This window comes from Vespa crabro, chromosome 14 (assembly GCF_910589235.1).
Source record: "Vespa crabro chromosome 14, iyVesCrab1.2, whole genome shotgun sequence".
In the NCBI taxonomy this organism is placed as follows: Eukaryota; Metazoa; Arthropoda; class Insecta; order Hymenoptera; family Vespidae; genus Vespa; species Vespa crabro.
The window spans coordinates 4,593,521-4,611,020 of record NC_060968.1 but is presented as its reverse complement, the minus strand read 5'-3'; the positions used below and the strand labels follow the sequence as shown (position 1 = coordinate 4,611,020).

Genomic DNA, 17,500 nt, shown 5'->3' with positions numbered 1-17,500 from the left:
AAGAAAAAAATAGCAAAGGGGGGAAAAAAGAGAAGTGTAAGGAAAATTGACTTTTCCACTTTTTTCTTTTTGTCTGTTTTTCTTCCTTTCTTTCTATCTTTCCTTTATTGTTATTCTTTTTTTTCTTTTCTTTTCTTTTTCTTCTTCTTTCTTATATGCGCAAAAAATCGTGTGTGATACTATATATTTTTAGATGCTAATTACATATTTAATTCCATCCGCGCGCTGGATCGTGATCGAGTAAGAGGAGGAGGAGGAAATAAATAAAAAGGGAAAGAGAGAGAGAGAGAGAGAGAGAGAGAGAGAGAAAGAAAGAGAAAAAGAAAGTAAATAACACGGAGATTGGTGACGAGGGACGAAAAACGTTTTGGAAGCTTTACGCGTTTAGTGAATTTAGGTGCAAAAAGGATGTGTTTTATTTTATATTATTTTGTAATTTTTTTTTTTTTTTTTTTTTTTCTGGTACAAAATGCACTGCATTGACATCCAGGTATTTAAAGGGATGAAAAGAAAGAAAGAAAGAAAGAGAGAGAGAGAGAGAGAGAGAGAGAGAGAGAGAGAGATGAGAAAAAATTTATACGGCGATTTATTTTTTTGTATAATATATCTCTATTATTTTACGAAAATTTATACTACGAAGGGGATAAAAAATACTTACTTTCATCTTAGTGCATTCGAAAGGACAACGCAGGACGTTTATTTCCAATTCGTAATGTGTGATGGGGGGTCTGAGATACGGGCGCGAATGATTTATTAGAAGGAAAGGGAACAAAGAAATAAAAAAAAAAAGAACAAAAAAGAAAGAAAGAACAAAAAAAAAAAATATATATATATATATATATAAACCCGGTGAGAGCATATGGTACATATTGCATATGGGCGAACAAATTGTATAAAATTTTTTTATAGCTCGAAGAAAAATAAAATTACGAGAAACAAAATTAACGAGAGAGAAAGAGAGAGAAAGAGAGAAAGAGAGAGAGAGATAGGTAGATATTTAGATTATTTTTATTTTTATTATTATTATTATTATTATTATTATTATTAATATTATTATTATTATCACTTTTATTATTAATATTATTATTATTAATATTATTATTCGAGCAGGATTCGCGCTGTCGAGAGTTTAAGTTCATTTTCAAATTTCCGCATGAGAGGGGGGAGGGCGGGAGGGAGGGAGGAAGGGAGGGAATTTAAAAAATTGGTTATCTAGATTTTTATCGCAATTTTTTTCGGCCTTAATATTTCGACATATGTAAGCCCATTGTTGTTGAAACGAAAGATAAAGATAAAGAGAGAGAGAGAGAGAGAAAGTAAACGAATGAATGAAAATGAATGATAAAGTTTCATAATAGTGAAATAGAAAGAGAGAAAGAGAGAGAAAATGCAGATAAAAGATGTATGTAAGATTGTGTGTGTGTGTGTGTGTGTGAGAGAGAGAGAGAGAGTTAGTAGACGAGCACAATCGAAATTTATTGCCGATATAATCGATGGGGCAAGTAATATATATATATATATATATATATATATATATATATATATATATATTTCTATATATTCCTTATATACATATTATATTTGGTATAATATAATAAATAATTTAATGAAAGTGAACAAAAATGGAAGAAAATGGATAAAAGACAAACGTTGTGTGATAAAATTAGCTCGGTCAAATGGAAAATAAAAAATGAAAAAAGAAAAAAGAAAGGAACTATAAATAGAAATTACGTGAAATGATTTGGCAGACTATTAGAAATATTTAACGAGAAATATTTTATTTAGATCTTAAGGAACAAAAGGAAATGGCAAGAAAGATGGAAAGAGATAGAAATAGATACAGAGAGAGAGAGAGAGAGAGAGAAAATTTAAAAATTTATTTACCGACACGCAATGTCAAAAACTTGCAACAAAGAAAAAAAAATTTAAAAAGAATTTAAAAAAAAAAAAAAAAAGGAAGAGAAATTAAAATTTATTCTACAGATAAAATTATTTTATTATTACGAATAATATTAAAAGCTTGGCACTTCTGTTTGACAGAGGTACTCGCTCTTTTCGTTTATCCGTGATCTTTTCTATAAGAAAGACAAAAAGAAAGAAAACGAGTGAGAGAAAAATTATTTTTATTATGTTTATTATTATTAATATTTTTTATTTTTTCTTTTTTTTTTTTTGTCCTCACGGATCAAAAATGTAAATTTAAATATTAAATTATATCGTTGACAAATTTTGCAACCCGGTCGAGATCGTTGAAGTCATTGCAAATTGTTGGATGAAATTAAAACAAAAAGAATTACTATATTTTCTACATTCTATATTATTAAATTAATATAATATTATTATATGTATTATTATATGTATTATTATTATTATTATTATTATTATTATTATAATTATTATATATTAATATATTATTCTTTCTCTTCTTCTTCTTATTATTATTATCATCATTAATATATATATATATATATATATATATATATATATGTTAATTAGTTTAGAACCTCGAAAGAGAGAAAACAATTGTTATTTTTTTCAAAACAAGAAATTTTGTTAAAAAAAAATTTTTCAAAGTTTTCTCGTCACTTGAACGCGCAATTTTTCTAAATTGAATCTAAAAAAAAAAACAAAAAAAAAAAACAAAAAAAGGAAAAAAAAAGAAAGGATGACTCGATGATCTCGATTCAAAATTCTCGAAATTATTCGAAAAAAGAAAAGGAAACGACGATTACGATAATTTGAAAGAAAAAAATTACAAAAAAAATTGCAAAAAAATGAAGAAAAGTAAAAGATAAGAAAGTATACTTCGACCGAGCGATGAATATGAGAGTGAAAGGAGAGAGAAGAAATATTAATAAATACATACAATTAAAGTGAGATAAAGGTTTATTGAAATTATTGGAGATAGAATATGTGATTCATCATCAATTGCAATTGACCTCGTGCAACGTTTTAAACTCCATGAGCGAGTTCTGTTAGTGCGAATGTGTGTATGTATTTGTGTTTGTATGTCTCTGTGTTTAATTGATACGTGTAATTGAAATAGTGTAAATGTGAGAAAGAGATAGACATATATTTAGAAAAAGAGAGAAAGAGAGAAACAGAGAAAAGTAATGCGAGAGAGAGAGAGAGAGAGAGAGAGAGAGAGAGAGAGGAAGAGAGTATAATAATTTGTAAAGAAAGTTCGACCATCCACTACCACCTATATCACCACCACCACCACCACCACCACCGATCAAGTCCTTAGGCTATTTTTGTAGCATTTTTGCGAAACGCTTTATATCGTCATATGTAATAGAAAAGAGCAAGAAGCAAAATGTAAGCGAGAAAAAAAAAGGCGACAGATGAACGAAAAGAAAAAAAATTAATACGCAAACATGTAATATAAATTAAGAGCGCCCCGAGTTAATTGATTAATTAATTAAATTTAATTAGTTATAATAAATCGATTAATTAATCATATTAACGATGAAGAAGTGTCGAGCTAGGCGATGAAAGTCGAAGACCGAGTGTAAGAGTTTTACAACCGAAGAAGCCTTGTATTAAGTGCCTTCTAAATACGACGTAGATTTTAGGCTAGAAACAACAAAAAACAAAACAGACAGACGAGATTAATTTGAGAGAGAGAGAGAGAGAGAGAGAGAGAAAGAGAGAAGAAAAAAAAAAGGAAAAAAAAAAAGAAAAGAAAAAATGGTAAAACAATGAAAGGAAAGCAAACAAATAAATAAATAAATAATTAATTAAATAAAAAAGAGAAGCGACACGAGAGGCGCTGGGCGCGTCCAGCTGTGTGAATATACATTTTTTGCCTAGATACATATATGTATATATATATATATACACATATATATATATATATATATGTATATAATATATATAACTAATCTATATATGCAATGGTAACACACACACACGCATATCGTCGACATTCACTTTCACGTTTGGTCTGTTTAATATTATATTTTCTCGATCGAATTTTCTTTTCTTTTCTTTTTGAACGAACGTAAAGAAAAGAAATATATATATATATATATATATATATATATATATATATATAAAATATCTTTCGCTATTGTTACTAGTTAATTTAGATATTTTCTAAGATCGAGAATATAAAAGGAAAACGATAAAAAATTATAAAGATTGAAAATTAAATTAATTGATCGACGCTCGATCGACGTGAGAGATCGTCGACTTAACGCGTGTCGAGTGTGGTATCATCAGCTGATATATTAAAGCACACGCGTGTCTCGAAAACCACAGTGATATTTTTTTAGAGAGAGAGAGAGAGAGAGAGAGAGAGAGAGAGAGAGAGAGAGAGAGAGAGAGAGATAGAGATGGAAAAATATTTATTTTATAAATTCACGCTTAAATGAATGAAAGCAAAAGCAAGAGAGAAAAAAAAAGGAACAAGGAATTAAATTTAATTAAATTTAATCTCGATCGCTCGCCTTTGTACTGCCAGTAAGACGTATTCTACTCAACTCACATTATATCGATCTAATAATCGATCAAATAATAACGACGAGCTTCTCACGATTTATTTTTTTATTATTACTATTACTATTACTATTATTAATATTATTATTAATATTATTGTGTATTATGTATTTTTCTTTTTATTTTATTAATTATATTTTTCTACCTTCCGATCCAATCGCGTTCGTTCGAACTTCGATCGATCTTTCTGATTCCTTTTTTTATACGTATAATATAATAATAAATATATATATATATATATAAGTATATACACGCATACATACATACACACATACACACACATACATACATAGTATATATATTATAAATATTAAAACAAATATATATATATATATATATATATGCACACATACACACACAGACACAAGTATATTTAAGTATGTATTACTGCGACGTTCTTTACAGCGTCCATTCCACGAAAGCTTAGTGAGATTTTTCATTAATTTATGATTTTCCACTTGGCTATGATCGATATTGATCGGAATACATCGACGAACGATTGGATTGAAGAATATGAAGGAAAAAAAAAAAAAGAAGAAGAAAAATAAATGATATCCCAAATCGCGAGGAGCTCGATCTATAATCACGCCAATCATATTGTTCTGTTCTTTTTTTTTTTTTTCGCAATTATTGTTTCCTCGGCTCACTCGCTATAATAGCCACACAATGTGATTCTTGCGATTAATTTTTTTACACTACTCCAGTCTTTATATACATATATTTATTTTCATATATATATATATATACATATACATATATATATATATATATATATAGTGTCGTACTCTTATTTTTCCTTTTTCATTTTTCTTTTTTTTTTTTTTGCATAATTCTTCTTTTACCTCTCTCGTTTTTTTTCTTTTTCATTAGTTAATTAATTAATTGTATGATTAATTGATTGATTATAAATATCCAAGGATATATATATATATATATATATATATATATATATATATATATGTATATATGTATGTATGTATGTATATTGCTCCTTCCTCAGCGCCGTTCCTTTTTTCTATGCGTTTTTTATTTAGACGTGTGTAAACAGTACAATTATCCGCGTATATTATTAGTGATAAATTTAAAAAGCAAGAAAGAAAGAAAGAAAGAAAGAAAGAAAGGAAGGTAGGAAGAAAGAGAAAAATAAAAAAAGAAAAAAAAGAAAATAAAACAAAAAAAGAAAAGTTATCGAGTGCGAGAAGTTCCGATTGAATTTTCTTATTAATATTTCTTTTTTCCTTACTTGTTTTCTTTTTTATTCTTTTTGTTTTTTTTTTTTTTTTTTTTTTATAATTTTATTCTGCCAATCTTAAAGATAAAAAAGAGAGAGAGGGAGAGAGAGAGGGAGAGAGAGAGGACAGTGAACGTATATACTTAAATATATGTATATATCATAATAATAGAAAAAAAAAAAAAAGAAAAAAAAATAAGAAAAAACAAAAAGAATACGAAAAAGAAAAAGTATTAGAACGTCTCGCACTCTTAACTTTTAAAATACTACATATGCTATTTAGTATGTACAAGCGCTATATTCGAACTGTATAATGAGAAGAATAATGTGCGTGTGTGTATGTGTGTACGTGCATACGTATGTTTGTGTGTGTTTGTGAGAGAGAGAGAAAGAGAGAGAGAGAGAGAGAGAGTAAGAAAATGAGAAATGAATCGGAAGGTAAAGGAAGGAGTAGAGAAGAACGAAATATTGATTAAGGCAATTAATCGAAGCGTGATAAAACAGTAAAATGAAAAAAAAAAAAATGAAAATAAATAATCAAAAATTCGAGGAATTAAGGAAGGATAGTAACAATAATGAAGAAAAAGAAAAAAAAATAATAATGTAACGAAATAAAATATTAAGAAAAAAAAAAAAAAAACGCAAAAAAAAAGAATCGGAAAAGTAAGAGTGAGAGAACATTAAACGAACAAATGTGCAACGTAACCGTGCTTTGTGCATGCGTGTAATATTTGTATGCGTGTCTTGTGTGTGCGTTTTTTTGTGTACAAGAAAAAAGAATGAGAGATGATAGAGAAAAACAAATATATATATATATATATATATATATATATATATATAGATAAATAAATAGATAGATAGTTACTTAGATAGATAGAGGAAGTGCACGTAAAAACGAACATAATTATAACTTCCGCTCAGCGCCTCGAACGCGTAACGTTAACTTGTAATCGTTAGTAACATTTCTTATCGCCATGTATTTTGCCAACGAACGTGATTGATGAATTATTAATTATTATTATTATTATTCTTATTTTTATTCTTATTCTTCTTCTTATTCTACTACTATTTCTACTTCTTCTTCTTCTTCTTCTTCTTCTTCATCTTCTTTATTTTTTTCTCATTTTGTCTTTACATGTTTCTTTTTCTTTAAATAAATAAACACACACATATATATATATATATATATATATATATATATATATAAATATATATGTAAGTATATTATTTACTGTTTAGATTTAAAAAAGGAAAATAATGATTAACATGATTACACGATTAAACGATAATCTTTCTAAATACTTTTTGCTAGCCTCTCGAAATATAATTATACTCATACACGTACACATACACAAACATACATATACGTACAACATATACTTAGAAACGCGCGCGCAAAGATACATATACACGAAGAAGACGAAGTATCATACGATAATAGTATACGCACACGTGATCACATATACAGAAAATATGTACAAAATACATTTTTGATTAACGGGTTACGTTATAATAAATAGACATATACATGTACACATATATATATATATATATATATATATCACGTATTTGACATACATACACGTACAAGAGACACGTTAAAGGCGTAAAACAAATTGTATCATTTTATCGAGAAGAAAATAACTGAAGGTTAAAGACAAAAGATTTGTATGACGATGATTAGCCAATAATTATATTAATTAATATAATAATAATAATGATGATGATGATGATGATGATATAATGATATAATGATAATGATAATAATAATAATAATAATAATAATAATAATAATAATAATAATAATAATAATAATAATAATAATAATAATAATGATAATTAATGATAAAGATAACGATAATAATATTTCAACTTTTACTCTCGCGCTGCCTCTTGTCAACTGGCTTTACTTTTCTATTCGTGTGTGTTATGAGAGTGAAAGAGAGAGAGAGAGAGAGAGAGAGAGAGAGAGAGAGACCGAGAGAAATATTAATAAACAAGAAAAGTATATATATATATGTATATATATATATATATATATACATATATATACTCAAAGAGAGAGAGAGAGAGAGAATGGGACGCAAAAAGGAAAGAACGACAAAACAAAAGAAAATATCTAAAATCGATAAAAAATATATACATATTCGTAAGTGATATATATATATATATATATATATATATATATATTATATGTATATATATATCACCTGCTTTATACAAAAAGCCGAGAGATAGTGAGAGTTAGTGAGAGAGAAAGAGAGAAAGAGAGAGAGAGAATGAGTGTGTGAGAGAGAGAGAGAGAGAGAAAGAAAGAGAGAAATAGAGAGAGAGAGAGAGACAAGAATTCTCATTTTATAAGTCCCTCTCTCATCTTGTTTTATCGTTGTGCTTCCTTTCTCGTTTCCCTTTTCTTAAAAAATATTTGTACACGTAAATATTACCTATATCGTTTTTCGATCTTTCGAACATTCCAAAGCGCTTGTTTTCCTCCTTTTTTTTTATTTCTTCTTCGTTATTCTCTATTCTTTTCTTGTTTTTTTTTTTTTTTTGTCAATTTGTAGAGAGCCTTGTATTCGATTATAGAGCAAAATAAAGTCCTAGAAAGACAAACACGTTCTTCCCTTTGGGGTTTTGTCTGTTGGTTCTTTTTTCTTCTTCTTTCTTTTTTTTTTTTTTTTTTCTCAAGAAAGACATTCTTTTATTCCTTTTTTTTTTTTTTATCTTTTTCGTAAACAGATATTATAGATATCTCTCGCGTTTCTTAGTGCAGGGATTCTCAATGTGTGCATTAGCGCTAAAACATAATAACCAAAAGATAAGAAAAATAAGAAAATAATTGTGGATTTGTTCCATTGGTTCTCCTCTTCGATTACGCACTTGAAATACGAATCTAATAATATTTCGAAGGACATACTCTTTGTAATTTATCAATGTACAATTTATTACACACATTCATATAAATATATATCTTGTCTATTTGTATTAAGGAGTATGCCAATTGTATACATAGTAACAAAGGATATATGAAACATTTGAGATTGAGAATCCCTGCACATTGGAGTATCATTAACAGGATTCATCCTAGTTTTGGATATTACCAAGAGGATATCCTTTTATAAAGAAGAAGAAAAAGAAGAAAAAGAAGAAGAAGAAGAAGAAAAAGAAGAAAAAGAAGAAAATTACGAAGAAAAGAAAAATATATTATATACGTCAATTAAAAGGCAACACTTCATGTTCACTTCTTCCGCATACTAATCGAACGAATTTTTCGCAGGTGTTCCGGTGTTCCGGATTAATCAACGTATCAACTGACAACTTGGACAACATCGATAATTTCAACTGTTAAAAGGACTTTAATCGCGTACGTATGTATATATCATCGTGAAGAATCATCGAGGGATATTAGCTGGCAATGACTTCTATCGGGATTGACAGAAAGAAAAGCAAGAGATTGGATATTGATGATTTAAAAAAAAAAAAAATAAATAAATAAATAAATAAATAAATAAAATAAAATGTAAAATAAAATTAACGAAGAACCTAACTTTAATCATAATCATGGATTATATTTGCCTTGTAATAAATAGTTTCGTTTTAATAACGTATGTTCCTTTTGAGTTTCAGGAGGTCCGAGAGGACGAACACGATGGCTCAGAGATCATTTTGAAGGAAGGAAGGATAGATTCTCATCGTTGGTGATGATCTCTTGGTTAACTAAAAGAAAGAAAAAAAAAAAAAAAAGAAAAGAAAAGAAAAGAAAAGAAAAGAAAAACAAAAAAAGAAATAATAATAATAATAACACGAAAAAAAAAAAGGGATGACTTATGGTGATCTGTTGTAGACGATCTCAAAGTACTTTTTTACGTACATACATTGGATCAATTGATTTTGTGTCCTTTAACGAAGAACAAAGAAATTTACGATTTATCAGGTGTTAAGTTTTAAAGATAAAAAAAAAAAAATATATATATATATATATATATATATTTATATATATGATGAAACATTATAATACGTTATAGTTAACATCATTGTTATCGAAAAGAAGAAATTTATATTTCTTTAGGAATGAACGCTGTGTCATATATTTGAATTAGTTCACCCTAGAAAGTAGAAATTCATATATAATAACCCGTAATACTTGAAACCTTAGATTATACATAGATACATAAATACATATACGTACATACATACGTGCATACATACATACATATATAGATTCATACATAAATATCATAGATACATATATACGTAATCGGAGATAAGGACTCGAGAGACAATGAAGTGATGAATGATTGATTAATCGTCGTTTATAATTGTCTCCTGAGCTTTCCGTTTCTTCAGGCACGTTTTTTTTTGTCCGATTGAGAAATAGCTATTATTACAATCCCAAAAGTATTATACGTATATATATATATATACATATATATATATATATATATATATATATATATATATATATATATGTATATATATTTTATTTTTCCCCTACTTTTTTTTTTTAAAGGACCATCCAATTTGACAATCAACATGCCCGATCAAACCAACAAACCTTGGAACATGCCCAATATATAACATGCTCGTTGTTGCTAAAAGCTTGACGACTTTCTACCTTTTTTGTATGTTTACTTTATACAATTTTATTTTTCTCTTTCATTTTTCTTTTTCTTTTACTTTTTTTTTTCTCTTTCTTCTTCTTACAATCCTCTTTTTGTCCTTGTGTTTTTTTTTTCTTTGTTCCAATTCTGTTCTTTTCTTTTTTTTTTTTTTTCTTTTCTTTTCGTTGGCATGGCTCGCGCCGTTGTTGAAAGAGAGAGAGAACGCCCGCCCGCCCGCCCGCCAGCCCGCCAGCCCGCCAGCCCGCCCGGCCCTTTTTTATCGTGCAAAGCAAAGCAAAGCAAAGCAAAGCAAAGCAAAGCCAGGCAAAGCAAAGCAAAGCAAAGCAAAGCAAAGCAAAGCAAAACAAAACAAAACAAAACAAAACAAAACAAAACAAAACAAAATAAAACAAAACAAAACAAAGGAGAAGGAAGAGATGTGGGAGAGTGGAGAAAGAAAAGAAGAAAAAAAAAAAAAGAAAAAAGATAGAAAAAAAAAACAGGAAAAAAATGCGAAAAGAACATAAATAGAAAAAAAAGAAAACGTGATATAACGCATACATACATACATACATACATACATACATACATACATACATACATACATACATACATACATACATACATACATACATATATACATACATGCATACATACGTACATAGATCGGAGTGATGAAAATTAATCTAATTAATCGAGATGGCTAATATCGGTTCGTCGAACCCTTTGCTTATAAATTTTTCAGGATTCTTCGCTGGTCTTGGTTGGAGTGGTGAGGGTGTTGGGACACGTAGAACATCCTCGAGGAATAGCAGCGAGGATGTACCAGCACCATTGACCCCGCAGCGACGTGCCAGGCTCCATTGTCCTGGACGACATTCTGGAAGGAACAACAATCGTCCATTGGGTAGCATACAAACGTCGGGCCACGATCGTCGTCACAATTGTTCGAGATGCGGCAAGAGTTATAAAAATGCATATATACTTAAGAGACACATATTGTACGAGTGCGGTAAGGCACCATCATTCAGTTGTCCCCATTGCGCGTTTAGTTCAAAATACGAAAGGAATTTAAAGGCCCATATTAATCATCGTCATGTCGACGTAGTACAGTCTGCCCAATCGGCGGCAACTGCGCTCAATCAAAGAGCCTGAAGATCGTTTTTACGATCGACTTTCCGTATTTCCTTCCTTTAAAAGAACATTTTGTCTTTTTTTTTCATTTATAATCCCCCGTCCTATCCCACCCTATCCCGCCACTTAAAACCCTTACACCTCGCCGTGGCCCGTCATCATTTTTCCTTTTTTTGGTTTCATTATCTTCTCCTCGATCTCTCTGTTTTGTCGACTGCGATCACGAGAAGAAGGGGGGGGGGGAGAGAGAGAGAGAGAGATCGAGAAACATTCTAATACCAAATTTTGTTTGTTTTTCTTGTTTACTTTTTTGTTTTCTTTTTTTTTTTTTTTTTCTTCTTCGACAACAATGGTGCTCTGTTGCAATGTTAAAAGAGAATTTGTGGGAATACTTTCGCGAATATTTTCTTTTTTCTTTTTCCTCCCTAAAGAATATATATATATATATATTTTTTTTTTCCGCGAAGACTCCTTTTCCATTAACCTCCATTCCTTTCTCTCAATTTTAATGATAATCATAAATCATTCGACAGCCATCTGATTATCTTTCTGATTATTATCTCGTTGTGCCATACGACGAAGTCGTTATATCGATAACAGGACGTTTTAAACGGGTAGCCGTAGTAATGTATGTATGTATAAAGAAATGATATACCAGCAACAATACCGAATCAACATTGGAGAGGCCGAGAAAAAAAGAAAATAAAAGAAAAAAGAAAAAAAAAAAGAAAAAAAAAGAAAAGAAAAAGGAAAAGTGTTCTCGTTAATAAAAGTAAATGAAAAAAAAAAAAAAATAAATAAAATAAAATAAAATAAAATAAAATAAAAGTAGAAGATAAAAAAAAAAGAAAGAAAGAAAGAAAGAAAGAAAGAAAGGAAGGAAGAAAGGAAGAAAGAAAAAAAAAAAACAATTTAAGTAGCACTCTATCGTGAGACAATATTATATAATTATAACTGCAATTGCGGTTTATTATTCGCTTTTACTTTTGCTTTGTAATCCGTTATCAAAACGTATACACAAACACACAAACACACACACACATTATATATATATATATATATATATATATATATATAAATATATAAATATATAAATATAATAAGCATTTGTGAAACATTGTGAAGAATAGAAAAATCAGTGTGTCGATGCGCGTAAACCGAAGGAAGAGGAAGGAAAAAAGAAAAGAAAAAAAAATTAATATTTGTATTTTTGAAGGCTCCGGGCGTAACATCAAATTTTAATTTTGGGCTTGAAATTACAAAAAAAAAAAAATAAAAATAAAAAAAAAAGAAAGAAAAAGAAAGAAAAGAAGGAGAAAAAAATAAAACAGAAGAAAAGAATGAAGAATAATCAAATGAATAACTAAAAGTATTTTTTGATTTTGCCAAAATTATATTAAGCTATTTCTGATATTGTTATTTTCGAAGAACATTTTAAATATCTAATTTAATATATGGGGACATAGATAAAATACGAAAATCCTAGTTTGGGCCTTATGATAAGTACGGCCCACGACGGCCAACGAAGGAGGCAAAGGAAATAAAAAGAAATAGAAAAGGAAGAAAGAGAGAAGGAAATAAAAATGGATAACTGAAATGAAAATAGAAAAAAAAAAAAAAAGGAAAGAAAAGAAAAGAAATCACATGAAAAAGAAAAAATTTAGTAGATCCACCACGAAAGACGTGAGACTTAGCAGCCAACCAACTTGTTGTTGGATATTTATTTTAATGAGATACATATTTAAGGCGTATGATCTAATTGATCGCATTGTTGAATATTTTAATAGACTCGAACGAGAAAAACTCGAGAGGAAAAGAAAGATGCAAAACCCGTACGCTTATCTTTTTCTTCTCTCTCTTCTTTTTTTTTTTTTTTTTGTTTTTTTACTTTATTTCGTTCTGTCTTTCTTTCTTGTCCGTCTATTACTTATTTATTTATTTATTTATTCATTCATTCATTTATTTATTTACTCACGGAGACATAAATGTGACGCGCGTTTGTTTTATTTTTCGTTTCTATTTTTTTTTTCTATTTTCTTTTACTTTTTTTTCTTTCTTCGAAAATGATGAAAAAATTATTTCTAACTTTTGTATATTTATTTATGTATTAATTTAATACTGATTATCTAGTCACGCTCGTTCACGATCTCCGTAAAATTTATATATACATATATATATATATATATATTTTTTTCTTTTTTAAATATAGATCGAATAAGCCAAAAGTTCTTAAGCAAATTATAAAAATCAATTACTTTTTTACAGAATTTCTAGGACTAATTCTATTTCAGATTGTAAAAAAAAAAAATTCTTAGGCTTGTAGTTTTTAAAGATCTGACAAAAAAAAAAAAAAAAAAAAACAAAAAAAAATTAAAATCCTTGAAATGTCACGAAATAAGATCAATTGATTTTTTAAAATCGCTTGGGTATTTTATGGCTCATTCCTAGTCGTTTTAGTGGTTAAAAAAAAAAAAGCATACTTATGTATGTATATATTTACATTTTCGTTCGTTTAATGTGTTTAATGTGTTGTTTAATGTGATTAAAAAGAAGAAAGAAAAAAAAAAATGATGATATAAAATTCGATCGCCTTCTCGAAAATCTCTTCGAGTCCGAATAGAGATTCTTAAATTTTACGAGCGCCGATTATTTTTCTACTAATACTAAGCGATCGTTCACACAAACAGGCTCAAAACAACGAATCCTGTTATTAACACTAATCCCCTGATTTATAGTTCTCTAGCAAAGCCGTAGCATAAGAAATTCTCAAGTGAAGAGATTAAAAGAGAACAAAAAAAAAAAAAAAAAAAAGAAAAAAAAACAATAAAAAGAAAACTAAATCAAAAAAAGAAGAAAAAAGAAAATCAACGAAAAGAAGAAACTAAATCGAATCAGTTGTGAGGAGGGCGAGAGAGGGCGGAGGACAGAGGAGATATCTACGGAGATCTCCGATTGGAGAAATAAAAAGTAAATTAAAAAAAAAAAATAATAATAATAATAAGAGTTACACGCCAAATAGACCAAAGACGATCTAAAAAAAAAGAAAAAAAAAAGAAAAAAGAAGAAGAAGGAAGAAGGAAGGAGAAATTGACAAAAAAAAATATATATATATATAAATAAATAAATAAATAAATAAATCTCATTTTTTTGTTGTTCCGAGAGCAAACTCCATGACAAAGGAATTTTAAATTAGCGATCGTATCTTTCGACTAATATTGTCGACCGATAATGATCGATTATTATACTTCTAATTAATTTCTAATTATAAAGTAGAGTCGTCTAGTCTAAATAGCTGGCCTAAGCCGGCCACGACTTATATAAAAGTAGATATTGAAGATAGAGAATATATTTGAATCAAAAAGTACATATTCATATATATCTATATATATATAATATACACGGTAATATATATGTATATATGTACATATATACCTTCATAAATATATATGCATATATATATATATATATATATATATATATATATATATATACATGCATAAATGTATATGCATATATATAAGGTGGGATTATAACTTAGATCAAATGTGATTACAACTGAGATATCTTCGTTCTTTTCCTGTTTTTTTTTTCTTTTGAGAAATTTTTAACAAAAAACATACGTTATTGTGGAAGCCATAATGTAATAGTTATAATTTTTATGAAGGTTAACTTTGTTATTTCTAAAGAGAATCATATGTTTTTGGTTGCTATACAACTTTTAGTAGAAGTAGCTATTAAATGAGACAAAATTTATTTTATTGAAAAAAAAATAATTTGTTTATTAATTATTTAATAATTTATGTAAATTTATAAATTAGTCGCAATCTGAATTTTTTTATTTCGTGGGAAAAAAAAGGATGAATTTAGTTCGCAAGAATTTGTTTATAAAAATTGTTTATAACAAATTGTTTATTATTTATAAACAATAAGCTGAAAAAATGGAGAACATTTTCCCCTTTAAAATGATATTTCACTCAAGTCTCTACGACTTTTAGTTCCGGAGATATTCCCATTTAAATAGAAGACATTGAAATTGACCCACTAACCTATATTTCATTGATATCTACTCGGCGACACACTGACCTACATAAGTTCCGAGAATTTACGCGACCGTACTACTACTACTACTACTCCTACTACGAACAGCTGTGCTACGCGACTTATGAATGGAAATCTTTCGAAGGCGATATCTTCGGAACGAAAAGTCGTAGAGACTTGAAACCAACGCCGTTTTCAAGCATAATTTATCCTTTATTTATTTAAATATTGCAATAATATCGTTATAATAAAATCACTTTTGTTAATAATTATTAAAATTGATATTTTTCTTTTCTTTCGCAATAGGAACATAATTATAATGAAAACATCGAAAATTTCATTATAATCGTGTAAATTTTATTTTGTTTATTTAAAAAAAAAGATAGAAGATCTATTAATAATAGCGAATCTATGAAATTGAAGGAAGAAAAATTCGAAAGATCTTTGCTGTGAATTATCTCCTAAACTAATAATTTTTCGATTTACATTGGTTAATACTTTTTTATAGAGAATTTAAAATTATATCGACCGATGCAGTCAAAAAACATATGATTCCAAAAAAAAAATTCAGTTAACTTTCGCATGTTCTTTATACTTCCACGTACAAAAAAAAATTATTATTTTACCCCTACTTATTTCTACGACTTTTCTAAACAAAGTTTATCAGTATCTCTAAAAAAAGAAATGAAGATATTCAATGTTATTGTTCGAAGTTATTATCCCACCTTGTATAATATACATATATGATTTAATATATCGAAGAAAAGAAAAAAAAAAAAAAAATAAAAAAAAAGAAGAAAAAAAAAAGAAATTCGCAGCGACGATGTAAATTGTAAGTCATAGACCATGGGTGTTGTTGAAACGGGAGAGAGTAAATAAAATAAATTGAATAAATAAATAAGTGAATATAATAATAAGAAAAGATTGAAAATGAAAATAACGTAAGAGGAAATAAATGGAGAAAGGAAAGAAGGGATGGATAATAAATAATAACGTGTCTTTCTAAAGCTTGGTCGAGAGAGAAGTGAAATAAAAAGATTAATAATAATTTAAAGAATAAAAAAAAAAAATAAAAAAAATAAAAGGAAGGAAGAGGAAGAAGAAGAAGGAAAACGAATATAAAATAAATCGATTTTGTGGAACGAAGAAGAAACAAGAAGAAGAAAAAATATATACATATATATATATATATACAATAAGCGTTAATTTGTTAACTTAATTAAAATATAATGTCGGAGAAAAGGTGAAACAGAGAAGAGAGAGAAAGAGAGAGAAAGAGAGAGGCAGAGAGAAAGAGGGAGAGAGATAACATACCTAATGAAACTTATCTTCACTGTATATATTATATAATCGTATTATACCACGTTATCATTAATTTTTCTCGAGAGCCAACGAATTTCGAGATATCATACTCGATCAAGGACCAAAGATAATTACGATGAGAGATCGTATTAAGAAAAAAAAATAAAGAAAAAAAAATAAAAAAGAGCAAGAAAAAGGCAAAAAAAAAAGAACAAAATAAAGCAAAATTATAAAAAAAAAAAAAAAAGAAAAAAAAAAGAAAAATAATTCAACAAATTTTATTCTAGTCACATACACACACACACACACACACATACACATACACAGATGAGTGAACACTTAATGTATGTTTCCTCTCCTTTCGGCCAAAAACGAACTAACAGCTTAATAAAAAAAATGAACAAAAAGTAAAAAAAAAGTAAAGGAAAAAGATGGAAAAGATTGTTTAAATTTAAAAAAAGAAAAAAGAGGATTATGCGTTAAAGAGACGCGTACACGTTTGTTCTAATTTGCAATTCAATGGGATTGCAATTTAGTGAAATATTTGAAATCCTTTCGTCTTTTCTAATTCTCTAATACACCCTCTTGCTTCTTGTCTCTCTCTCTCTCTCTCTCCTCTCTCTCTCTCTCTCTCTCTCTCTCTCTCTCTATCTATCTATCTCTTTCTTATTCTCGTGTATTTTCTTTCTCTCTC

At 28.0% G+C, this 17,500-nt stretch overlaps 1 protein-coding gene across 7 annotated transcripts in view; it reads left to right on the top strand.

The window, feature by feature from the left end:
* LOC124429034 (longitudinals lacking protein, isoforms F/I/K/T-like) overlaps nt 1-17,500 on the top strand; it is a 284,869-nt gene that overhangs the window by 226,894 nt on the left and 40,475 nt on the right. Inside the window, exon 7 of one of the 7 annotated variants that reach the window (XM_046973793.1) lies at nt 11,078-12,192. The exons of the other annotated variants lie outside the window; for them this stretch is intronic. Within the exon in view, the coding sequence (XP_046829749.1) occupies nt 11,078-11,487 (410 nt within the window). The 3' untranslated portion in view covers nt 11,488-12,192. Of the gene's footprint in view, nt 1-11,077; nt 12,193-17,500 lie in introns of those variants that run through there. 7 annotated transcript variants of the gene reach the window in all.